Source organism: Stegodyphus dumicola, chromosome 10 (assembly GCF_044657685.1).
Source record: "Stegodyphus dumicola isolate Sdum_Otavi_A_Nest chromosome 10, ASM4465768v1".
NCBI classification, from domain to species: domain Eukaryota; kingdom Metazoa; phylum Arthropoda; class Arachnida; order Araneae; family Eresidae; genus Stegodyphus; species Stegodyphus dumicola.
Window position 1 is genome coordinate 15,292,910 of NC_140777.1, and position 26,947 is coordinate 15,319,856.

Below are 26,947 nucleotides of genomic sequence, written 5' to 3' on the forward strand. Positions count from 1 at the left end.
CTCAGAAAAGGCGAGATGAGACCGCCTTTCAACATCTGCGCGGAGCTCGTGGTGTGTTTCCGTTGACGGGATTTTAATTGAAGCCTCCTGTAGTCTTTTGAACATTTGTCCCCAAAGCGCAGCTCCAACGCGCCGGATAGAGCTTCGAAATACAGCCTTTGGTTTGAGTGAACATTTCTGATTAATGAAATCATGATGCTGGCTCCTGGGCATCGCCCTGCCCTGTGTGCAAAAAGTGAAAAATAGTCAGCATAAATTAGGTCATATGCAGGGTGTACCACTCGAAAGACACCCCAGGAAATGTGTGATTAAAAATCTTACAACAAAAGGAAATGAAACCAACATTTTACCTGACATGCCTTTATGTTTGAGAAATGAAAAGTACATTAAAAGAGATGATGGAAATGACCTTCCCTCAACCTGTATACCCAGTTTAACACGGCACTGAATTTTCGTTGTATCCCTTTGCGGCTCAGTGTTCCACTACATGGAACACCCAAATTGAATCGCTTCTGAAACCTTTAAATTCAACCGTAAATAGATAAAAATGCCTTTATAATATACTTTGAACTTTTTTTTTTTAAACAGTAGATAGCAGCATATCACAAGGAGACACATAATTTTCATTTATTACGTGTTATTAAAATCCACTTTTTTTCAAGTAATTTTCTCAATTTTTTTAATGATATAAAAAATTTTATTTGGGAAAAAAATTAGGCATAATTTTGCTGGCTGTACTCCAAATTATTTGTTCTATATTTTTTTTAATCTTTCATACAAAAACCACACGCAGAATCATTGAATTAAACCAGGTATTCCATTAGCGGGAACACTGCGCCTTTTGCGATCTCATGCTGTTACGAATCAGAACATCTGTACTTAGGAGAGAACATCCGTTGTTTACGTTTTCTGTTTCCGTTGTTTTGGTGGTGGTGTGTGTGTGTGGGGGGGGGTGAATGAATTCAAACAAAGCAGTATTGAGGGGTGAGGTGTGTTTTGTGTTATGAAAGCCTTAATATTGGAATCTCGAATTTTTTGGGAGTAGTTTTTAGGCGGGAATTTTATTAGTAGCTTGACTCATCTTTACTTAGACCTGCGCGAATTTTTTGCTGTCGCTTTTTAGTCTCATTCCCGTTTATTTTCAATAATTGTGTAGATAGTTTTCATGTATATATATATTATAGGCTTATTTTTCTTTATTGTTAATATTAAACGTAGTTAATTATTTTAATCGCAGTTGGTTTGTGCTTCCATCAAAAAAGTGTGACTTGCTTTGAACAATTTCACGAAGCTAAGAAATAGGAAAATTTGTAAATACTTTTGTATATAGGACTTGTGTATACATATATTTATCTCATTTATCCGTATATATTCAAGAATATCGTGTATATCCTAGAAACCATGTATACAGCCATAATACAGAGTTTTTTCATTCTTATACAAATGCTTCTAGTCATTTTCGTGCTTCACTGCAATGCTAGCTTAGTCGCACTTTTAAGAGCTCTGGTGGCGCAGTGAACACCCACAGAATTAAAACGGTAAGTGCAATTTTTACAAACTTTTACCTGTACACTCCTTTAGGACTAAATAGACTGCATACAACTTTTTTTATTGAAATTCCGACGTTAACGTATAGTGCGCCGCAAAGGGGTATGCTGTTGGCAGAGTTACAGGTGGTATAGTGATGCATCTTTGTTCTGTTTCTCAGAATACGTTTATTAACAAAACATACGTGTATGGAGTAGTGACTGCCAGCATGCAGTTGTCCAGGAGTCCCTTCATCATAGAAGATGGGCGTGTTTTGTGCTTTATCACAGTGGCGCATCATCGGGTTGTGTACCAGGCAGTGTTTGGCTGGTACCAGCAAGATGAGGCAACATGCCACACGTCTATCGCGAGGCACCTTTTGTAATGCACTTTGATTTCTCAAACATATGTCATGTAAAAATTTGTTTTTCGTTCCTCTTGTTAAGATATTTTACTTTTTCCGAAGCCCCTTTTGAGTGGGATACCCCGTTTAGCACAGCTAAAACCACACGGCTGTATACCGCTCACGACCAGGTATGCCAAAGGCTCAGAATTGTTTATCGCCAGAGGGCTTCTGAAATATCGCCCCGGAGGTAAGACTCAGTGTTGTAATATTCTATTTGTAGAGAAGTAGCTATATTTTTGTACTGTGTGTTTAAAAGCTATTAAATAACTAACATTTTATTTCCTAGTTTGGCAACTCTGCTCTTGAGATGAACCAGTTCATTTCATTTTGGATTTTAGGTATAGGCAAGTGTCAGCCTTGGTATAGAAAAGCATTAGGTTGGAGAATACGCGAGGGAAAAAAAAAAAAAAAGAGATCGATCGCATTTCGCTTTGTGTTGGTATCTGTGTTGGATGCAATTTCTGTTTCATTAAAAATGAGAAAACTTTCATATAAAATTTTCTTGAAAACTAAAACATTTTTGTGATCGCACAGTGACGGATACACGTTAAATGATTGGTGGACACCATGGTGCCCGCGGGTATAGGGTTGTGAACCCTTATTCTAAGACATACATTCTTAAATCTTGAACTTGATTATAGAAGAACGTTAATTGTTTTTCCTGTTGTATTTTTTATACAATTAACGTGATCGCTCCATTTTAAGATGTTATTGACGATCACTACGAAGTATTTTATTGGTTCGTCTGCCGTTTCCTTCCCTTTTATCTCGCGCTACAATCACGTGACGAACTTGCATCTTATATAATTTGGACTTCCGTAAACTTCCTCGTCTTCGATACGCTCAGAAAATGAGTTCCTCTAAATTTTAGGCCCACCTGCGGCCGAGCGGTAAAGTTGCTGAACACTGGTAGTTCGGTTCGAGGTTCGAATCCCGCGAACGGGCTGGATGCATGGGCGTTTTCGTGGTTTTCCACATGTGTAATTTCCGCCCTTAGAAATTCCTCCACAAAGGCATCCCTCCCTTTAGGCAGATAGCCCTAGTGTGCTTTGCCATAATTAAATAAACCAAACCTCTAAATTTAAAAATGGATTCGACAATGTAGTGATCATTTTTGTTTTAGTAACAGAGGAAAACTATTGCAAATTACCTGCGATGGTCCCGCCGAAGCTCTCCCTTTCAACTGTTCAACGTTATGCCAGCCTAATACAAGAACGACCCATCACAGCAAAACAAACATGAACCTATAATTTCGTTGAGTCAGTTGAACATTCGATTTCTCTAATTATGAGGCCTAAGTAGGAGCACAGACCGACCCTAGCCAGCGGATGTTTGAAAGTGACGTGTAGGAAATCTCTTAGTTTTCAGAAAACTCGCTTTTACGCCATATATGTTTTTATTCTTACGTATTTCACTATTTTCTTCTCCTTTTCTAAACTTTGCAAGGAAGGGAGGACTTTCTATGCATTATTATTTTTATTATTAGCCCAAAAGGACTATTAATTTCGTTTTGCGATTTTTCGTTGAATCACTACAAACGGCGAATCACTTTTCAAACTGTTGCCACCAAATGTTAGAGTCCTGCATTATGTTTGAAGAAATTAAATAACGAAAAATCTACATAAATATATGTATATTTCTCGCACTGTGGTAAAACAACGGTACATAGAGCCATTGAATTTTGAATGATGTAGGCCTTCTACGAATATGGGCATGTGGAAGACCAAATTTGAAATTTGTTTTATTATCAGTTTCATATTTTGTAAAACTTCAACGAATTTTTGATTAACAAACTCGGGGAGTTCAAAGCGAGCCATGGCAAAATTGTACAGAAGAAAAAAAGCATTTTCATTTCCAGCACGGGAGACTGTGTATCTGTGTATCGGAAATTCTAAAGGTATGTTCATTTTAAAATTATTTTGCGATGTTGCTGTTTTAACTGAATTTTATGATTTATGGTTTATGGTTTTCAGATGAGGTCAAAAATACCCGCGACGGAAAAATTTACACTGCAGTATTAGACATTGTGGTACCAAGTTCGAAGCATGATGGAAAGTACAATTGCGCTATGGAAGGATATGCTCCGACTACTATCAACATAAAAGTATTTGGTAAGTAAGGATATTTTGCTTCGATAAAACCCTCAATTTCTTACAATTATTCGAGTTTTATTCGGCCTCTGGTGGGCCCCAAATTAAATATGGAGATATGTGTATTGCAAAAACATAATTTAGGTGATTGGAAAAAAGAATAGTTTCTTGGAAAAGACATGAAAGACTTCCTGATAATGAAATAAAAATATCTGATGTGTACATTACATGACTTCCTTGTATTGGAATATTAAATTATACGCATTTTTTCTTGCATTTCATTTAAACTTATTGGATTAAATTAAATCTACTTCGCCGACAGCGCATAAACCACAATAGAATGAATGCATTTTTTAAAATTGACTCTATTTGTTTACCATAGCGACACTCTGATGCCAGGTTCACTTAACAGTTATATTTTGTTCATATTATAACTCATAATGCACAAAATTTATATCATTTCAAGAATAGAATTATCTAATCGTGGCCACATGTTCTATTCAAATACTATAATAAAGCTAGAACGAGGTATAAAAGAAATTAAGCAAACAAAACAAAAAAGGAACAGTTTTTCACGGACGATTGAGTATTTCTCATTTAATTAATTCAGTTCTCACTTCGCAAGAAGGCAAAAATACATAAAAACTCAAAATATCTATGTTAAAAATTACGAAGTAAATCTTAAATGCTTATTTCCTTGAAAAAATTCCAGAAAGGATTAAGCATGATTTAAATAATAAATGAAGGCGTTATCTTTGTTGTTGCGAAGATAAGTTTCTCTAGGTTGGCAACAAATCCACTAGTCTCCTGTTTCAAATGTAAACATCAATGGCCGCCATTAAAAAAGGCTTAGCGGCAATTAAACAACTTTAAAATTGCTGATAATTCTAAAAATATCGCACACAGATTTAAAGGCGTAAAATCCTTAACCAGAAGATAAAAACAACATAATTCAATCATTTTTAAAGCAAAAAATGTACAATTTACCAACATATAAGAGTAAAGAAACCGAGATCACTGAGCCGGGTAACAGAGTGGATATATATATAAATATATTTATATACGTTTGGTGCGGCCGATTTCAACCAAAATCCGAGGTGCACATCTACATGTTATAGAAGTCCTATATACGAAATTTCAACGTTCTGAGGCTACTCGTTTTTGAGTTATGCGAGATACGTACGTTCGTACAGACGCCACGAAAAATTCTCTTCAGAATTTATTTTAAAGCAGTTTTATAATTTTTTGAAGGAAAAGAGTATTTTATTCTGTCCTAACATACAGATATCACGCCAAAACATCATTAAATTGCATTCGATAGCGGTCAAAATGGATATTTTCATTGAAATATGCTGCCTGAAACTTTTCGCGATTACAATACTTCTTTTTTACTTCGTACAAGGAAGTAAAAATAATAAAGAAAATTACATATTCAGCTGTAAAGGTATGATAGATGAAGAATATTTGTGTGATTTTCAAAAACTTTTGATTATTTTTAATTTTTAGGGACTCCTGAATTCTTTATAAAATATGTATTGCTTTTGTTTTTTCATTGTAATTTGATACTTATTGATGTTTAGGGTGTAAAAAAATGCTTAAAAATTACGCTCTTTTTATACCCATTTTAATTTTTTTTTTATATTCTATGATACCTTTTTAATTTTTAAGGGGTAAAAAATTCTTAAAATTATGCTCTTTTTGTAAATATTTTAGTATTCTTAGTCCAAACGCGCTTTGTCCCTGAAGGACCATTATTTTCGATTTTCGATTTTGCTTTGGTTCACTATAAATCTCCGTTACATTTTTCAAACTGTTGCCACCAAATGTTAGAGTCCTGCATTTATTTGAAGAAATTAAATAATGAAAAATCAGCATTAATGTATGTATATTTCTAGCATTGTGATAAAACGACGGTACATAGAGCCATCAAATTTTGAATGACGTCATCCTACTGCGAATACGGGCATGTGGAAGCCCAAATTTGAAATTTGGAATTTCTTTTATTATCGATTTTATATTTTGTAAAACTTTAACGAATTTTTGATTAAACTTTAACGAATTTTTGATTTCAAAGCAAGCCATGGCAGCATTGTACAGAAAAAAACATTTTTATCTTCAGCGCACGAGACTCTGTATCGGAAATTCTAAAGATATGCTCAATTTAAAATTATTTTGCGATATTGCTCTTGAACTGAACTTATAAACCATAAGTTAAGTGCGAAGGACGTGATATTTAATAAAAAAAGGTAACAGACAAAATGTTTAAAAAACGTCCCTTTGGACGTAATTTAAAAACTGAAATCTTTCACATTTTTAAAAAAAGTTTTTTATTGTTTTTATTCAAAATTAACTAAAATTTAGTGTCAAATTATTGATAGTATCTTAAAATATTGTGGCCCACCAGTGGCAGAAGGGTAAAGTCGCTAAACACTTTTAGTTTGGCCAGAATCATGCGAATGGGCGCTATAAGGGCGTTTTTGTGGTTTTTCCCATGAACACGTATGCAAGCCAGTTCCTTTCAAGAGATCCTCCACAAAGGTATCCCGCCCCTTAGGCAGAAAGCCTTCGAGTGCTTTGCCAATATCGAATGAACCAGACAACCAACGTAAAAATGTAAAATGGGTGAAATGTTTATAATGAACAGCATTAGTTCCATACTGTAGGAAACAGACTTTTTTTAGATATGTGCTCATGAGATTAACACATATTTTAAAGAATGTCTCTGTTTTATAGTATGGGACATATGCTGCTTAAGATGTACTGTGGAGGGAATAGTCGATATATATACACACGCACAGACATACTTTATTATAAAAATGGTGCAAATGTGTTATTGGGGACCCTAATTCGTGCTTATTCATTGAACATTCACTGCTGAACATTTGGACCGAAAAACCTACCTCCTTCACTTAAGAATATAGGTTGGCATAAAGTAAAAATAAATGAAAATTCTTTAAAAAAACTCAAAAGGTACTCTTAATACAAGAGTTAAACAATTTGTAAATATATTCGCTAAACATATTTTTTCCCAAAAGTTTCTTTTCTTCCACTTGGAATCGGTTTACTTTTCATGTATACTTAAGTCATGTATTTATGTCTTTATAGAAATCAGGTGCCCTGCATTTAAAGAGTCCGAAGATATGTTAATAGAATATACCGCGGAGCAGAGATCCGGTAGCATAGCCACATTCTTCTGCGGTAAAGATGATGTATATGGAACCTCCAAATGCCTAGAAACTGGTGACTGGTCAGCGTCGATGCCATCTTGTTCAAGTATGTTTTTTTGTTGCCGATTTAAAATATGTAATTTAATTCTAGGCTTAAAAATTAAAGTTTCGAGTCGAGTCTTGTGTCCTGGGTGTTTCACATGATCTCGACAAAGAAAAAAATTGAACAAAGTAGTATTTTATTTAAAACTGGCTGCTTCCTTCGTCTGGCTTTTAAATGTACCGGAAAAATGGCTGGAGGGAACACCAAACGTTAAATTTAAAAACTGCGTAGAATTTTACTCTGCAGAACAACGTCATAAAAAAACTTATTACGTATAACAAAATTACAATGAAATAAGCAATATCTCTTAATACAAATATTAATTATCCTAATAAATAGATTAACCAAATTCCCTTTGCAAAATCTTAAGAACTCAAATGGTATAAAGGAGGTGAAGAACTTTGTTTCCTAAAAAAATCACTCAAAACTTTTCAATATCTTCAAAACAGTGAAATGAGCAATAAATAACATAAAAGAATACAAAAAACAAAAAATTCTGAAAAGCAAAGTATAATTAATGATATTTTATCTAATATTTTCAAGAGGAAAAAAATACAATGAAATAAGCTATATCCCTTAATACAAATATTAATTAGCCTAATAAAAAAATTAACCAACTTTCCGTTGAAGAAAAAAAAATCATGCAAAACTTTTCAATATATTACAAACAGTGAAATAAGCAAAAAATAACATGAAAGCAACTCAAAAAACATAAAATTCCGCTCAGAATTTTACTCTGCAGAATAACTTTATCAAAAAAAAAATCAATAAAAATATATTATATATGTATATAAAAATGACAATGAAATATGCCAATCTCTTAACCAGAAAATCTCTTAAAAATTCCAGAAAGGATTAAGCATGATTTAAATAATAAATGAAGGCGTTATCTTTGTTGTTGCAAAGCTGAGTTTCTCTAGATTGGCAACAAATCTTAAAAACAGTGACATAGGAAATACATCGAAAAATTGCTGCCAAACCCATATTTCTAAAAGGATGAAACTATTCAAAAATGATATCAAAATGATGCGATTTCATTAAAAATCTATCAGCAACAATAAGACAGGAAAATTGTTGCCAAAATCACATTTTTAAAGATGTGAGAAGTGTACTCTTAAGCTTCATTTAAAAAAATTTTTTTTAAATACAAAATATTATCATTTTTCCAAAATTCTTTTTGTAAAAGCAGTCGCAAGGATGAAAGTTTAACGTGTCCAAAAATCAAAGAAAAATAAACTGTATATTTTTAAAACTAAACTTTTATAGAAAAATCCCGTTGAAAAGGGGTTAAGCTCCCTTTGTTAAATAAATTCGTATTGAATCGATTTATTGAAACACGAAATTTATTTTAAGTTCGTAAAATAGCTAAGTGCCTACGTTTCAGGATGATGTGAAAATGGAGTGTGTAGAGTAAAATCTCGCTTTCCTATAGCCCATTATGTCTCAAAATGACCAGAACTCTGAAAGACAACTGTTAAATTTTTACTGTGTCTTGTAAGTATCAGAGAGACAGGAAAAGGGTGTAAAGGCCCCTTTGTTAATCCAAATAAAATTTAAAAGACAGCTCCCAACTAGTGTGTACAGAAGCCGATAGCTTGAGCTTTAAATCATAGATAATGAATGAATTAAAACTAACGAAATTTAAGAATAGCCTAAGTGTTTTGTAGTGTAATTACCGAAGCAGCTAATTATACTGTGAATTATACTAGTTATGCTTCCCATTCGGCTTGTCTGCGCGCCGCAGAATACTGATAACTGGATAATCATAGATAGCAGCGTGGCTTTCAAGCATACAGTACGCTCTCTGATTTTATCCTCCAAAACCTTCCTTTAAATACATACTTCTTTCTACCTAATTTTAATAACACACAAGCTATGCATTTTAAGTTTTACTATTATTTACATTGTAGAGTCATTAGGTTATTTTAAGGCCGGAGAGATGAAAAATATGCAACGCCTTCGCCGGGAATCGAACCACGGACCTCTCAATTACGCGCTGAGTGTGCAAACCACAACACCGTGAAGGCATGCTAAGAAGGCGGGAGAAATATCTTATATACTCCCTCTTTTAAAGGGCAACGGGGTTTTTAGGGGACCCAGTCGCCAAATCTTGGGTGAGGAGAATACTTTTAGTTCGGGTGCCACTGTAGAGACATTAGGCACATTTTTTTGGGAGCAGGCAAGATGAAAAATATGCAGCGCCTTCGCCGACAATCGAACCACGGACCTCTCAATTACGGGCTGAGCGTGCAGACCACCACACCACGAAGGCATGCCAAGAAGGCGGGAGAAATACCTTATAACATCATTTTAAACCATTTAGCTTTGTTACTTTTTTATGAACAATGTATATTTATACAATTTCAATATTTTTATTTTTCCCCTCTAGAGGGCTTGTGTGAACCTCCAGTTGCACCTGAGAATGGAATGATTGTTATCAAGCCTAGTGTACCTAGCATCGGAAGCATCGTGTCATATGCGTGCCAGGAGGGTTTCAGATTGCAAGGAGTTCAGACAACAAGATGCCTTGAAACTTTAGAATGGACATTTGCAGCTCCTAAGTGCTTACGTAAGTGTAAAAAAGTAACGTTCACAATATGTCCAGCTATATTAAGCTATATTCACATGTCCAGCTATATTCACAATATGTCCAGCTACATTCACAATATGTCCAGCTATATAAAATATTAATATATTTGTATAGACAAAAGTCATTAACTGACCTTTATTTTCGCAACTGTTGGTCGTAGATATTAATACTTCCAGTTACACACAAATGTTTTAAATAACAAAGACATTCATGTTTCTGAATTTTAAGCATTTTAGAAACTTAATTTTAAATGAAATATGAAATCTAACATTTTACATGTCTCTTCTGTCCTTATATTAAAAAACGTTTTGCATACATCACAGAAAATAAAGCACGAAACGTTTCACTCCCATGCAACGAATTTGGACCGGAATTTGGAAAAATTCGTGATATTTGGCACCATTTTTAATTTATACTGAGGGTCAGTTAATAAATAAATGAGGTTAAAATATGCCACTCAGCGCTAGTCTTTTGTGATTTTTAAACTCAGCCGCTTATAGCGTTCAAATTTCCAGGAACCAAAATGAATATATACTAAATCAGTAGAAAAAACATCGTTTAAGTCATCATCTCCGCCCCTTATAAAGCCCACCAGCAGCCGAGCGGTAAAGACGCTGAACACTGGTAGTTCGGTCTGAGGTTTGAATCCCACGAATGGGCTGGCTGCATGGGCGTTTTCGTGGTTTTCCCCATGTGTAATGTGTATAAGAGCCAGTTTCCCTTAGAAAATCCTCCACAAAGGCATCCCTCCCTTTAGGCAGATAGCCTTCGTGTGCTTTGCCATAATTGAATAATCCCAATTCCGCCGCTTATAAAACTCAAACTGGCGAAAGTCTGATTATTCAGTATGGCTGAAGAAAGCTGTTTGTAGTTCATCATTTATCTTTTAGTTATGAAGTGCTTCAATAAAACGGTTTTAGCAGAAATTTCAGCCAGTGTAGTTAGAATTAAGACCTCCGAGTGTGCTGGATACACTTCTCTAGTACCTGTCAGCCACTGTTTGCCCGAATTAGAGCTGAGAGTGACAGAATACCTTTATCTTACGACAAACAGAAGTCTTGAGGCCCTGAAAACACGTTCTTTGATTATATATGAATGTTTCCAGGGATTAAAGAATAGGTGATGCTCAAGTGAACTCTGGTTCCCTTTCTCGAACACCAGCTGATAGAGTATGGACGTACATACACACGTTTGCAGCGTGTTCACATAAAACATCATAAATTGCTTCCTTGCATTATCGTACATTAACTGTTTTTGATTTGAAAAGGAATGTGATCTGTAAAAGAAAAGAAAGCATTGATTACCCCTATAATAACCATGAAGTGACAGGTCGACTTCACACCCAAAGGTTCAATCTTCCTATTGGCAAGAACGAGGCTTTTGAATTTGAACAAATCACTATAAGAAACATTTTTATTTGCTGTGTGCATGACTTGTTACATGTCAAAAATACCTAAATGAAATGATTAAATCCTGAAAGAAAAGAATAAATTGATTATGATGCATTTGGTAAAAGTAGCCAAAGAGAAGCAAGTTTTAAAATGGGGATTTCTCAAGCAGCATTGTGTAATTTTCTTAAACAAAGAAGTAAAATTGATAAAGAACAAGTCAAAAAGGGAAATGCCTGAAGCCCAGAAGGGATGCAGATTTTTCTATATTAAACAGACAATTAATATGCATCTGATTTAACAGCATTTAGAACTACAATTAAAGTTTAAATCATGTGAAAATTTCGATTTCTAACTTTTCGTTGTTTCCATTATGATCCTCCTGTATGCAATAGCTTTTAAATATGCAAGGCATCTATAACTGAATCATCGGATAACAAACAGGGAATTTGAAAGTGTCATCAAAAATTGCAAATTTTGATATTAAATATCCTGGTTCACTTTTATCGTCTGAAAGTCAAATTTCATATAAAATGTTTTCATAACGAGGATAAAACTGTCTCAAAGGTAAGTATAGAAACTGGCAGACCGCATTAAACCTTAGATTTCGTTATTTGCCCAATTTTTTTTTTAATCTGACAATGCGAAAACATGATCATTTTCATGACTTAGAACCCTTTCGTATCTGGAAGTAATCTGTTGTTGAAAAAAGATCCTTTATGCTACCTATATGTACAGACTTCAAGCAAAAATGGCCAAAATGGATATTTCCGTTGAAATGTGTTAACCGAAATGTTTCGCTTACCCAGCTCTCAAGTCACCTTACTGGGTCTTTATTTTCGCAATTGTTGGTCGTACTCATATGCTTCCAAGTACAGAAGTGTTTTTAGATGAAGAAAATATTCATGTTTTTAAAAAAAGGAAATTTATTTTTGACCAAGAACGAAATCTAAATTTGAATGTGGTCTGTCGGTTCCGATACTTACATTTGAGAAAGTTTTATAGTCGTTATGAAAAAACAAAATTATGCGAAATTTACGACAGAAATTGCCAGGAATATTTAATTTTAAAATTTGCAGTTTTGGTTGCTATTTTCTTCTTTCCTTGAGGAATCAGTTAATCAAGTTAGAATAAATCAAGGAAATAAGTTTAAATGAAGTGCATCAGAAAAGAGGTATAATTTAATAGGCTGTACAAAAAGCCATGTAATGCCTACATCAGATTTTTACTTTTTTGTACGAAGTAAAAAGGAAGTATTGTAATCGTGAAACGTTTCAGGCAGCATATTTCAATGAAAATATCCATTTTGACCGCTATCGAATGCAATTGAACGATGTTTTTGCGTGATATCTGTACGTAAGGACAGAATAAAAGACAATTTTCCTCCAAAAAAATGATAAAACTGCTTTAAAATGAATTCTGAAGTGAATTTTTCGTGGCGTCTGTACGAACGTATGTACGTATGTGCGTATGTAAGTACGTATCTCGGATAACTCAAAAACAAGTAGCCTCAGAATGTTGAAATTTTGTATATAGGACTGCTATAACAAAGATATAGATGTGCACCTCGTATTTTGGTTGCAATCGGCCGCACCAAACATATATAAATATATTTACATATATATCCACTCTGTTACCCGGCTCAGTGATCTCAGTTTCTTTACTCTTATATGTTTGTAAATTGTACATTTTTTGCTTTGAAAATGATTGAATTATGTTTTTTTTATCATCCGGTTAACGTTTTTATGCCTTTAGTAAATCTGTATGCAATATGTTTAGAATTATAAACAATTTTAAAGTTGTTTAAGTGCCGCTAAGCCTTTTTTATGATGGCGGTCATTGATTGTTTACATTTGAAAAAGCAGACTAGTGGATTTGTTGCCAATCTAGAGAAACTTAGCTTCGCAACAACAAAGATAACGCCTTCATTTATTATTGCGAATTAAAGCATGCATAATTCTTTCTGAAATTTTTTTGAGGAAATAAAATTTTAAGATTTACTTTGTAATTTTTAATACAGATATTTTGAGCTTTTATGTATTTTTGCGTTCTCGCGAAGTGAGAGCTGAATTAATTGAATGAGAAATACTCAATCGTCTGTGAAAAACTGTTTCTTTTTTGTTTTGTTTGCTTAATTTCTTTTATACATCATTCTAGCTTTATTATAGTATTTGAATAGAACATGTGGCATGGATTAGATAATTCTATTCTTTAAATGATATAAATTTTGTGCATTATGAGTTATAATAGGAACAAAATATAATACTGTTAAATGAATATAGCGCCAGAGTGTCGCTATGGTAAACAAATACTAGAGTGAATTTTAAAGAATGCATTTATTCTATTGTGGTTTATGCGCTGTCGGCGAAGTAGATTAAATTCAATCAAATAAGTTTAAATGAAATGCAAGAAAAAATGCATATAATTTAATATTCCGTACAAGGAAGTCGTGGTGTACACATCAGATTTTTTTAATACACTGAAATGTATCTGATGAATAAATACGAATTCTAATTTTCTCTATGCATTGATCATTATTATAAGCAATAATAATGATCAATGATCTCACAGGTAATTTTGCCTTACAGTATATTTGAAAGAACTTACTTTACAATCTGTTGAGTAAACAGATGAAATTCTTCCAAGGAACTGACATTACGAAACGACAATGTATTTAAGTATATGTGTTCCAACGTTAGTTTTTTGGACGATAATGTAAATCGCTTATAACTGTTACATTCGGCTCAAAAATAATGACGAGCCGAATCACTTTGCAAATAACGTCTTAAATGTGCATAAAACGCTTATAAATTATCCACATTTTTATACTGAATCAGCTATGAATTAGGCACTTGCAACTCTGAAAAATATCATGTCGTGAAATATTTGCTTTGCAGATTATAACAGAAAAAAAAACATGTAACGCTTATATGTAATTCATATGTGAGAGAGAACTGCACGAGAGGGTGTGAAGACCGTATCGTGACTTCCAGATTTCAGCCCAAATTGGCAATTTGCCCAGTATTAATTTCATTTTGGCATTTTGCATTGGTTCACTATAAACGAAGCTTCACTTTTCAGTTTGTTGCCGCAAAATATTACAGCTCTGCATTATATTCAAAGAAATTAAATAATGAAGAATCTGCGTGAATGTATGCATGTTTCCTAGACACATCAGATTTTGAATAACGTAGTCATCCACCGGAAGATGGACATGTGGAAGTCCAAATTTGGAAGTGGAAGCCGCGGCGCAAACTTTGAGAACAAGTGACGTAGCCAAAACTTTTGTTTTTGTAAGAGGAAAAAATGAAAAAAAAAAAAAAAATCTGAAATGTTTGAGATTTTAAATTACTTCCAAAGGGGGTTTTTTAACGTTTGTGTGTTACCTTTATTTATTAAATATCATGTATTTTGCACTTAAACCATAAAATATGGTTCAATAGCAATGTCGCAAAAGAATTTTAAAATGAACATATCTTTAGAATTTCCGATACACAGTTCGACGCGCTGGAGATAAAAAGTTTTCTTCGCCCCCCCCCCCCCGGTAGAGTGTTGCCATCGCTCGCTTTTAAATCATTGAGTTTGTTACTCAAAAATTCGTTAAAGTTTTACAAAAGATAAAGTCGATAATAAAAAAAATTCCAAATTTCAAATTTGGGATTTCTGTTGCCCATATTCGCAGTAGGATTACGTCATTCAAAACTGGATGGCTCTAGATACCGTTGTTTTATCACAATGCGAGAAATATACATAGATTTCTGCAGATTTTCATTATTTAATTTCTTCAAATATAATGCAGGAATCTAACATTTTGTGGCAACAGTTTGAAAAGTGAACCGACATTTATAGGAGTCCGACGCAAAATGCCAAAACAAAAGTAATAGTCCTTTGGGTCTCTAATCCCTTTGGACTAAAAACATCAGGTTGCACAAAAACATATGAAACTGAGCCCTATACTTATTTCTATACTTATAATTGAGTCCTGTGTAACTAAGCCCTATATTCATTTATCATTGAAATAAATTGTGTTTATTTATATCCTGTTGTAACTCACCAGGTAAACAACTAAACACAAGTAGATGCTACTTGAAAGATCTAAGAAAGAAAACGGGTGTATCTCTCGAATCTAGAGAAGTTACCAATCACAATGAATATCTGGATGTTGTGTGTGATCATGAATATACTCCGACAGGCGAGCAGCCATTTTGCTTCGAAGGAAAGTGGAATGAACATTTATTATCTCCGTGCCAAGAAAGTAAGTGTCTGCCTTTCATTGTTTTAACTGATAAAGACTTATCGTTGTAAAAGGAACATGTAAAATTAAAATATAACATTATCATATGAAGTAGGTTGTAGGATCCAAACATTCGGTCACTTTATTCTGGAATCCTGAGATCTGAGGAGAAAGTCTTTGAGGCATTTCTGAAGGCCATTCCTCGCGAACCAGCACGACCCTTTTTCCCATTGGAAAATCAAAGGTCGTTGGCAAACAAGGTTAGGATATTCCCAGCACTAATGCCACTTCCTTACAGAGACTGGAGAAAGAATTCACAAAGGGTGTAGCTGCTTTTGACCAGAATGAAAATCACGCAAAGCAATTTTTGTATGTGAATCCACCTTGGGAAAATCCACGGACCTTGAGGTCCGTTTTGGGAACAGTATTCTAAATAGTAAACGAAAACTGCGCCATGTAATGATTTTTGGAAGAACTGATAGCTGGAACGTAACGACGACGACGTAATATCAAAAATGAAAAGTCTGCAGATTGCAGTCCACTGCGCATTTAAAAAGAAAGCTAATATGACCAATGATGACAACAGCAGCTAACTAAACAAATAAGCTGAGATGCCTGTCTGATTTTTTTTTTTTTTTTTGTCTGCCATGTTATGCTTTGAGTCGGTCGAGAGAAATTTCTAGCAATTTCTGCTTCTCAAGATTTCTGTAAAGCAAAGGAATAGAATTATGGTTACGGCAAATATAGCAGTCAATTACATTTATTCAAATTAAATATAAATTACCGAGATAAACCTTTATTAAATGTTAAATGCACATGCGCCTGTATTTTTACTTTTCCGGCATAGCTTTCTCTTAAAATTTGTCACGCGCTGCAATACACGGGAAAATAAAACAATTTTAATTATAATTCTACTAACATTAGCTATCTAAATGCAAAATTCGTAACAATATTTATTGTTGGTAAATGAAATATTAAAACGTCCTTTCTTAGCATGTATAAATTTCACTGATAGCAGGAAAGTAACACCGCGATGTTAATCTAAGATGGGTTTCGTGAGCGCAATATTCTAAAATAAACTCCCTCAGTATGCCCCTGTGGGATGGCTTATCGAAATGTAATGCAGAATTTCTTCTTGTTTTGAAGGTCAAGTGTGCGAAATATTTGCGAGACCCGAATAAAAGTGTATACTTGTGTTGAATTACCCACATATAAACATGCAATCGGATACTTTTCTTTGTATATATATTGATGATTTCAATGAATCCAGCTAGTGCTATTTCGCGGATCAAACTAGTTATTAGTAATAATAATTCAAGAAATGAATTGGCATTTATTGTTTTTAAATAGCTTGTTAATTAATAACAAATAAATTTGAAACAAAAATTAAATATCTTGCGTTTTTCTGACTGACAAACACTGCCGTGTGGGGAATAAAAAATTTTTAATTCGAGCAGTGGCAACATATTTGTTTTCATATCACCGTGATTTCTGGTTAAATTTGAAACATTAATATCTTACGCTTCGCAGAGTGACAACACGATGACACATTGCCCCTACCGTGTTATATTGTACATACTTCGATTCTGACTAAGAACTTTGAAATTCATATTAAGTCAACTTAACAACTATTCTTCGAACACAAATGAAATGTTATATTTTCTATACTAGTTGAAATTTTTATATTTATATTTAATACAAAAAAATTTGATTGTAAGTTCCATTTTTTTAATATCTCATGTAGTGCGACTCAAAACTTCCCTTTTTAAGGGATGATTACTCATTTAAAATAAATGGAAAGTTGATTATTTTTTTTTTAATTTCGTTTCAGGAAGTTGTGAAATTTCTAGAATCCATAATGGAGTACTTACAGAGCGACGTCTTGGAATGCGGTATTGGACGAGGAATGGAAGAGTGCGAGATGATGTATTCGAAGAAGTAATTTAGTTATTCAGTTTCTTGTGTTCCAAAAATTAATTAACTATTATTAATTTTTAAAATGAAGTCGAACCCCTTATAACGAACTTCAAGGACCTGAAGTTCAGTTCTCTATATCAGATCAAATATACTATGTGTGATCCTATAAGAAAAATGGGTTAATCTTTGGATTATGGTAACTTGGCGAAAATTTGGCGACCAACCCTGCTACAGCAACCTGCTAGTTTTTTTTGGACGCCATTTTGTTTTCACGAAGTAAAGGCTTTTTTTTTTTTTTTTTTTAACTCATTATTTTTTTTCCCAACAATCTTCTAGCCGAATTACGCTTATGCTAGAATTTTTATGAAACAAAAGTGCTTAATCATGATGAAGATTAGGTGCGAAATTGAGAGAAAGTGCAGAATCGCCCACTGCTTGCAGCGTTTTTGAGAATTGCACATACACGGTATCATCCATGTACACGTCGACCTATTTTCACTTAAAAAAACATCCCAGAATTGCACAAAAATGGCATTCCGCACACTCTTGACTTTATCCATGTACACTGCTAAAGTCGTAGCTAGTAACCTTTATCGCCTTACCAAAATGTCACCTAACTACCTGTTACCATATTCCAAAGATTAGCCGAAAAATGGATTATTTCACAAAAACATGTAAAATCGACTGATGAATAAAGAAGAAAAACTGATTAATATTGATACATATATACTCTGCACACTCACTCACAAAAATTTGGTGTGGACACTACATGACTTCCTTGTAGAGCCTATTATATTTTATACACTTTTGCTGCGTATCATTTAAACGCATTTCCTCGAATTTCATTACAGATATGTTTCTCATTCAATTAATTCAGCTCCCACCTTGCGGCAAGACAAAATTATATAAAAACTCAAAACTTCATTAAAAATTGTAAAATCAAAGAAACCTTAACAATGAATACAATTAAAGAAACAGTTTTTACCATTCAAATTAGAGTTTATACGAAAAAGAAGCAATTCGGCTAGCGGGCAAGATGGCAGATTTCTCGGTGCAAAAAACTAGATGTTTACTTTTGGTCCCACTACGCAAATAGACACTGAAAGTGCAAAAATTGACTTAATTCATTATTCTACTAAGAGCTCCAAACGTTAGCAAATGGATGCTTCGTTAGGCTTAGTAGCACTTAAAAACTTTTAAACTGTAAATTTTAAACTTTGACAGCTTAAAATTTATGCTCAACCCAAATACATTTCGCAGCTATATTCTGATTTATTTTTGGAAATGGTATTTTTCAGTAACTTTTATAAATTATTCGAAACTTTTTAATTATGACCTATAAAGTGATTACCGTCATCTTAAAATATTTACATTTCTAAGCATATCTTCAAAACATTAGAGTTTTTTTATTCAAAATTCCCTAAGATATATATGAAATTGCATGTTACAGCATTCTGAAATTTGGTGTTTTGGTTTCAAGCAATAATAACGCCAAATATGTTTTATGGATTTTACGGCACCTTTTTTTCCCGTTCATGTACAATGAAAGGTAACAGAAAATAGGTTCCCAAAATTTACTAATTTTGCCAAGTCTTCTCGGCGCAAACTGAAAAAAAGGGCGCCAAGACTAAAAAGCTGTAAACTAAAAAACTAGACTAAACTAAAAGAAACTAAACATAAAAACTGTACTAAACCTGAACGTAACTGAAAAACAAGACTGAAAAGCTCCTTCGTTATATCACAGGTATCGTTATAAGCCAGATTCGTTATAGAGGAGTTCGAATGTAGCATTTCATATACAAAAATGTGACTTGAAAGATAAAGGAAATGCAAATGATTTGTCAATGAAACTATGTGATTAGTTACGTTATTTGTGAAAAAATAATGAGCATTTCAAGACTAAAGTTAGAAATCAAAGTATTGTACCATTAATTGTTGATTATCTGACATAACTCATGATAATCAACTTATGAACATTTATTAAAGTTTTTCTAACAGATTAAAATATTGTGTTGATGCTTTCTTTTATGCCTTACTTTCCTTCTGGCTTAGTCCACAGGATTAAGCAGATTTTAAGGTATGCGGAAGAGCAAGAATCGTAATTGGCAAGGATTTGGCACAGAGTTTTCGCTGTTGTCTTAGCTGTTGTTCGTTCTGTAGAAAAACCTAGTGGTCAGAATACATGCGACTGTCTGATATTTGGCACAGTTTTTTAAATGTTGAATGTTAGTTGAGCCTGGTTTGTTCAATACGGTTAGGTAGCACATCGGATATGACTTTATACTTTTATTTATCTCGAAAATTATCGGTCGTCCAAATATAGTTCACGGACATTTTTGTGTTCCAATCTGGCTGCGCAGAGTTTGGTTGGCCCTGAGTGAGCTGTCTTGATGGCACAACCTAGGTAATAATATAGGAAGCATTTCTTTGGCTTCTTCGGATACTGGCGCACCACTGGAAACTACAGTACCAAACTAGATAAATTTGTTATGCATAATATAGAAGACAGTAAAGACTACAATTAATATAATGCAGCAAATATGGCTAATCAATATAAAATGTTTGCAATTAGAATTAAACAATATAATGAAAAATAGTACACTGTGTGCTTTGCGCAACACATGCACTATAATTAGTTTTGAAAAGTGTTGCTCGAGGTTATCTGCAAGCTACATTATCAAAATATATTTTTCTTCTTCAGCCAACGCCCATCTTTGGCAGGTCAATGGTTTGACTCCGCGCCATCCACTATACTCGTGTACATTCTTCCAATCTGTCTTCTCGGGTTTCTACCTCCAGAGCGTTGTAGGTGCCGAGATGATTAGCGTTCATAGGGGCTGCATAGAGGGCATGCTGGGGAGTTGTCAATGCCGAATTTATGGAGATGGTTCTGAAGATAGTCTTTGCCTGTGATCAATCTGAAGATGGCTACAGCGGCATCTCGCAGTAGATTATTGGGATGGATCTTGTTACGATCGTTTCCCTTTGCCAACAGACTTGCCCTCCACACGTTGTCCATCGTCTTCCTGAGTGTCGATGTAATTTGTCTGCATATGGTTCTGTAGTTAAAGGTTGAGGCATAGAGCATCATTCCTTTCCGAGTCTGCCCGCCTTTTTAATTTTCTTGCGATGTCGCTGAGGCCCGGGCTACATTGTACATGAATAATATTTGTTGTCTTCTATAGTTTGTGAATTCATTCCTGGCACTGGGCTACAAGTTGTTATTCGGAGGTTTCACATTAGTGAAATATTGGCAGGAATGAATGCCTCCTGCAAATCTATAGAAGATACTAGTGGTGGTTTAACGACTTGTGTATATTTGCAGCAAAATTTATCTGTTAAATTAAGGAACTGTATACAAAAATTAAAACTAGGATGTCAACAATATCTGATATCAAATTTTATGCTGACGCGCAAGAAAGGCATAAAAAGGGAAAGAAATGTTTGACGAAATCAAAACAAATGAGCAACATCAATTAAGTTAGTGAATACAATTTAAAAATTGGATGTTCTTTGTGAAAAACATTTTACCGATTCTCAATTACACTGACGTTGAAGAAACAGATGGTGAGCTGGCAAAACTTATTTTAAGGTCGAGTATCTGAATTTGTGAAGCTGGAATATTATGTACTGGCTGAAATATTCGGCGTTGCTTGTGCTTTCCGCATAAAACAAAATTGGATATAAATAATAGTTCTTACCTGTTTCTTAATCTTCTGAGCTTCTAAAGAAGAGTAATTGAAAATTAATTAGCTTTTAATTCTTTATCGACATATTATACGAGAAACAGTTCACTTGACAAGGCACATCTTACACATTTAGCTACATTCAACTACATTCTAAAGATAAAAGTAAACAAATCAGTTTTAAATTCAAGGGCTCACTATCGCCCCCTATTGGCTGAGTTTGCAACACCGCAGAGTGCAGAAGCTTCGTTAAAAGATGTGGAGGTAGTTTTTCCAAAATATCAGGTAGACAATGATTTTCCTCATATTTTTAATTTCAATGTGACTTGCAAAATTTTACCAAGCTCAAATAAAACTGTACAACAATGTAGAACTAATGCAGTACCATGTGACGGTTTGAGTAAGAACTGGTATTTTCTTTGTTACCGGATGTGTCTTTCTTTTTCGCTTCCTTGTACAAAGTAAAGAAAGTATTCTAGTCACGAAAATTATCGGGTATCATATTTTAACAAAAATATCCATTTTGAACTCTATCAAATACAATTTAACGAGGTTTTTACGTAACATCTCTACGTAGAACAGAATAACAGATACCTTTTCCCAAAACGGTTTGCAAAGAGAATTTAAAAATGAATTCAGAAGCGATTATTTCTGGACGTCTTTATGTACAAACGTACATATGAATGTATCTCGCATAACTTGAAAACGAGTAGCCTCAGAACGTTGCAATGTTGTATATAGGACTGATATAACATGTAGTTGTGCATCTCCCTTTTTGGTTGAAATCGGTCGCACGAAAAATATATAAATATGTATATACCCACTCTGTTACTCGGCTCTGTGAGTTCAGTTTATTCATTCTTACATGTTGTTAAATTGTACATATTTTGCTTTAAAAATGATTAAATTATGTTGTTCTTATCTTCCAATTAAAGTTTTTATGTCATTAGTTAATCTACATGCAAAACTTGTAGAATTATTAACAATTTAAAAGTCATTTAAGTTCGGCTAAGCCTAATTTTTATACCACACCTGCCATATTTGTTTACATTTGAAACTTAGCAGAATAGTGAATTAAGTCAGCTTCTGTACCTTCAGTATCTTTTTGCTCTGTGGGACCAAAAGTAAGCTTGGGCACAGAAAACGGTATGTTAGTTTTGTGCACTGAAAGAACTGCCGCCCTCCAAGCTGGCCAAATTGTTTGTTTTTATCGTGGAAACTTTTAATTTTAATTGTAAAAACTGTTTTTTAATTGTTTTAGCTGTATTTGGTGTTTTATATTTTTCTGTATTGTTCAATTTTTGATAACGATATTCTGAGGATTTATATATTTTGGCCTGGCCGGGAAGTGAGAACTCGATTAATTGAATGAGAACTATATATATCTCTAATGGAATTATCGGAAATATGTTTAATTCAAATGCAGGGGAAAATGCATATAATTTAATATTTCGTGCAAAGAAACCATGTAGTGTGCACATAAGATTTTTTTAATGAGCTTTCGGAAGCTCATCATCCACTTTGGGCGATTGTTTTCACCGTTTTCGCAATATTCTCGAAGAAGAGAGCACACTTAAATTCTGCTTTTAAAGTTCTACACTATTCTGGAAAGTTCTTTACTGTTCGAAAACGTATATGAACAGAATTTCATATAACAGTTTGAGTAAAAACGAATAGCGGGTATGTAACAACGGTGACGTTAACTTGAGACGGGTGACGTGATTTCAAAATTGGAACTGTGTAGAAGTTTTAATATTTTGTTGGTACTACTTTCTGGTCCCGCCTTTCTTCAGGCTCTGGCAATGGGATTCATAATCTACATCTTCCGATTACCCAGTACACGTGCTGCCAGCTACAGCTCTAGAGTACACAACGTTACAAGTCAAGAGATCGCTACATTTTCCTCGGTAAATGAGAGCAAGTGTTGTCATACTTTTTTTAAACTGAATTAATTCTTTAAAAATAGTACATGGCTATAGCATCTCGAGGCAGCATAGTTTTATTTGAAGAATGGTACGGGCAAGAAAAATAAGGATAAAGATTAAGAGCACCAGTGGTGATAGAAAGAAACAAAGAAAGGAAATATGTATGTGTGACACACAGGTTTGCAAATCCTTTCTTTATAATTTATATCGTTTCAATAATTAGTCAGTGAATAATTTGAATTCTTTTTTTCAGAATTAATATGTACTTCCTAAGTTGAGATTCATTCATATTATTTCATTGTAGATACCTGTCGGAACAGAAATATCGTCAGGTAACGTGCGCCATCTTATGTGTTTCGAAGGATATTCAGTTCATGGGTCTGGTTCTTCATATCTTCCCGTAACGTGCCTGAAAGGCAAATGGTACCCTAACCCAGTCTGCCTCCCTCGTAAGTATTTCTTTTTGTTTTATGCTTTTCTGTGATGATGTCGTGTCTATGACAAAGTGCAGTTATATAGCTTCGGAGCTGTCAAAGACAGCTATTGCAACCTCGGCAGCTCTATCAGTATAAAGTAGGTCCACTGGGTCTTCAATGCCGATGTCAAACAGCCTGGCCTGGATTGCTGGGCAGCTGAAGATGGGATGGCGAGAAAGTGGGATGTCATCTGGGCAATGAGGGCAAATGTTGGTGTAACTATGCTGTCCGTCTGCAGAAATCCTCATGCCTTTTAAGTGATTTGTCCTAAGTCTGGTTGTGATAGTCGATATGGCTCTGTCACAGTTCAATTCGGGAATGGAGTTTCCCTTAACTTGACCGATGCTTTTCTGTAACTTTTGAAAATAAAGGCCTTAAGTGAGCATAACGCAGAAGCAGGACGTCGAGTATCAAGAATAGTCTAATATCCGGACCTCAGAACCACCAGCATTTTTTTTTCCTCTGAAATGTTTAGGAATTGTGAATATAATACTAAAAAAATAATAAGAAGGTGTGCTGTGAAAGCGACTTTTTCTCCCAAGTAATTGAAGTTCCTGCACATCCCTTTTGAATGCTTGCTAAGGAATCACATGATAGCCAATGACTATACATTGTTTTGACTTTAGCCACGACCACATTTTCCGCTCTTGAGTGATTGTTTAGGGCAGCATTTTTTATGAGACCTAAAGAATAACTGAAGCCGTAAGGCATCCGTATTTGGAGCAAGATGCTGCTTACAGTGAGTGCTTTTCTTTGGTTCAAATAGCAGCAGGAAAAGAAAAAGAACTAGATTCTGAAGAACCCAAGTTCAGTGAAAATAGCAAATTGCTCTCTTTTTCTTATTTCCTTGTGCAACGTAAAGCAAAGTATTGTAATCACGAAAAGTTTCAGGTATCATATTTGAACAAAATATCCATTTTGACTTATCGAATGCAATTTAACGATGTTTTTGAGATAGAAAAAAGGACCCTTTTTCTTCCCAACGTATTATAAAATTGATTTAAAATGCATTCAGAAGAGATTTTTTTCATGATGTCTGTACGTACACTGGAAAACAAAAAATGGGACAGTTCTATATCTCCCGTTCTACTGGGCCGATTAACGAAATTCAAACTGCGTTTTTCATGTCTCGAAAGCGCAGCATAGGATATGTATTACATTTGTATATAGCGTTGTTCTAATATAGGTATTTTAACACAAACTCTGACGTATTTCTGAAATAATACGCCAATGTTTTTCCGTATTTCGATTCTGCGACTCAAATTATGCCAAACTGCCAAGTTTTGTACAAATCGCACGAGTAGTTTAAAAAAAAAAAATAGCTCTCAAACTTTTAGCACTTCAATGTTATTTGAATTTGATATATATTTATTAATGTCCCCTTTTTTATTATTATTATTATTATTAAATTTACCTGTTTCCTTCTTCCAGAATTCGAAATTTAGGCTTAATCCAAGTGTAATTCAAACATTTTTTATGATTTATTTTTAAATCTTTTTTACAAATTTATCAAAACAATGTTCTATTATAACGTACAACAGTTTTAGCATCATCTTAAAGTACATGTATTTCTAGGCACATCTGCAAAAAATTAGAGTTTTTTATTCCAAATTTTTTAAGATATACGTGAATTTACATATTGGAGAGTTCTGAAATTTAAAAAAAAATTTTTTTTAACTACATTAAATTTCAAAATCAGCTATTTAAGCAAGTCAGGGGACCTCCAATGGGCGCATATTCAAATATTTCCATCTGTAATCTCTTTTTATTTATCAAAGAATTTACCTTCCAAAATATTTACAACAGCAAGAATTAAATTACTACAAGTACACTCACATCTTATTCCATTGAATAATTTTAATAATAATGAAAACTCCGAGATTTATCCAGAATGCCTTACACTTAATAAAACTAATCATTCACAAAATAACATCGACTATCTTGATCTTCAAATAATTAACTTTAAAAACATTTTACCGTTTGACAAAACAAGAAACTTCAATTTCAATACTAACAAATTAATAAATTGGACTTCCAACATCTCCAAAAAATTATTAGTAATACTATCTTAAATCAAATACATCGTATTAAAATATTTGCACAGATACGATAGATCTACAACTCGAAATTATGCTCTTTATTAAAATTCTCAAAAATAATCTAATACCTAATCGATTTATTAACCATTGTCTTAAAAGAGCAGGCGTTAAATGCTCTCTCTAAATCATTTAACTGATAGGGATATGATAATTTCTTCCTAAACCTAAAAAGGCGGTATAAGTTGGATGACTATCAGTTGGAGGATTTGTGCATAGTGTAATTACAAAATTGCATATAATGTAAAATATCATTGTTTTCAGACTTTTCTTATGCTGTTACTAAAAAAATGAGCCTATTTTATACTCTGTAGTCTTCCAAATAGCTCATTGGTAGATAAAATAATATTTTTCTTCTTTTCTTTCTCGTTCTGCAATGACAGTTAGCCAGAAATAAATTAATTTCCATTCACCAGTTAGTATATTCAAAATTTTAACAGAGGCTTTTCACTCACATAAGAACTCCTTCTCTTTAAACATACCAAGTTCCTCCCACGTACCAAAAATAGCTTCTCAAAGGTTCACTGCCTGTAATAATTCAAAGTATCCCCACTGCCGATAGCAGAATTTCGGATAGTATGGCCTACACCACCCCTTCTGAGTAAGATACAGAAAAGAAGACATTACCGAGTAAGAAACAGAAAAGAACACATTACCGAGTAAGAAACAGAAAAAACCACATTACCGACATCCCACTAGAAAGAACGTAAATTAATTAATTCATGTTCTGGCCTTTTGTATTTCATGTACATGTCATTATTTCTTATTTTATATATATTTCAATTTCTCAACTGTTATTCTTTTTTTTGTTTGTTTGTTTGCAAAGATAGGATAGTTTGTTATGTTTCTTGTCTTTCTCATGTTTATTTCAGTTACTTTGAGTTTTATTTCATAATTCCAGTTAAGATTACTACTGTTCATTAGTTTATAAAAATAGTCTTGAATTAACATGCATGAAAGCGAGGGTGTCAGGGGACAATTTTCTCGAGTATCTTGTAAATTTTACTACATAATTTGGCTATTCACTCGAAATTTCTAAAAAATCTATTAGTATTAGCGAAAATGCTACATTCAAAGTGAGTTTTTTGGTACTCTAATTTGGCTTTAGAGTCTCAAATTGTCTAAAATCTAGTCACATAATGGAAATACAATTTTGGCCTAACTTAATTTTCCAGTTTGGCATCATCATTCTCATTTGAGTAAAAGACGAAACATCTTCGCATTTATTAATTATTGTTCATTGAACGGGAGTTGGTTTGTTTCCCTTGAAAAGTCAACTAATTTCCGATCAATGACGATAATTACTTAGTTTATTAATTTTCTTTTTCAAAATTTGAAATTT

General features: G+C 33.7%; 1 protein-coding gene across 5 annotated transcripts in view; it reads left to right on the top strand.

The window, feature by feature from the left end:
* Positions 1–26,947, top strand: part of LOC118182923 (complement factor H-like) — a 159,027-nt gene that overhangs the window by 117,438 nt on the left and 14,642 nt on the right. For all 5 annotated transcript variants that reach the window (XM_085824631.1, XM_085824634.1, XM_085824633.1 and 2 more), the window contains 6 exons: positions 3,907–4,044; positions 7,129–7,296; positions 9,683–9,862; positions 15,329–15,526; positions 17,337–17,443; positions 23,338–23,482. In XM_085824631.1, the coding sequence (XP_085680757.1) occupies positions 3,907–4,044; positions 7,129–7,296; positions 9,683–9,862; positions 15,329–15,526; positions 17,337–17,443; positions 23,338–23,482 (936 nt within the window). The remainder of the gene's footprint in view (positions 1–3,906; positions 4,045–7,128; positions 7,297–9,682; positions 9,863–15,328; positions 15,527–17,336; positions 17,444–23,337; positions 23,483–26,947) is intronic.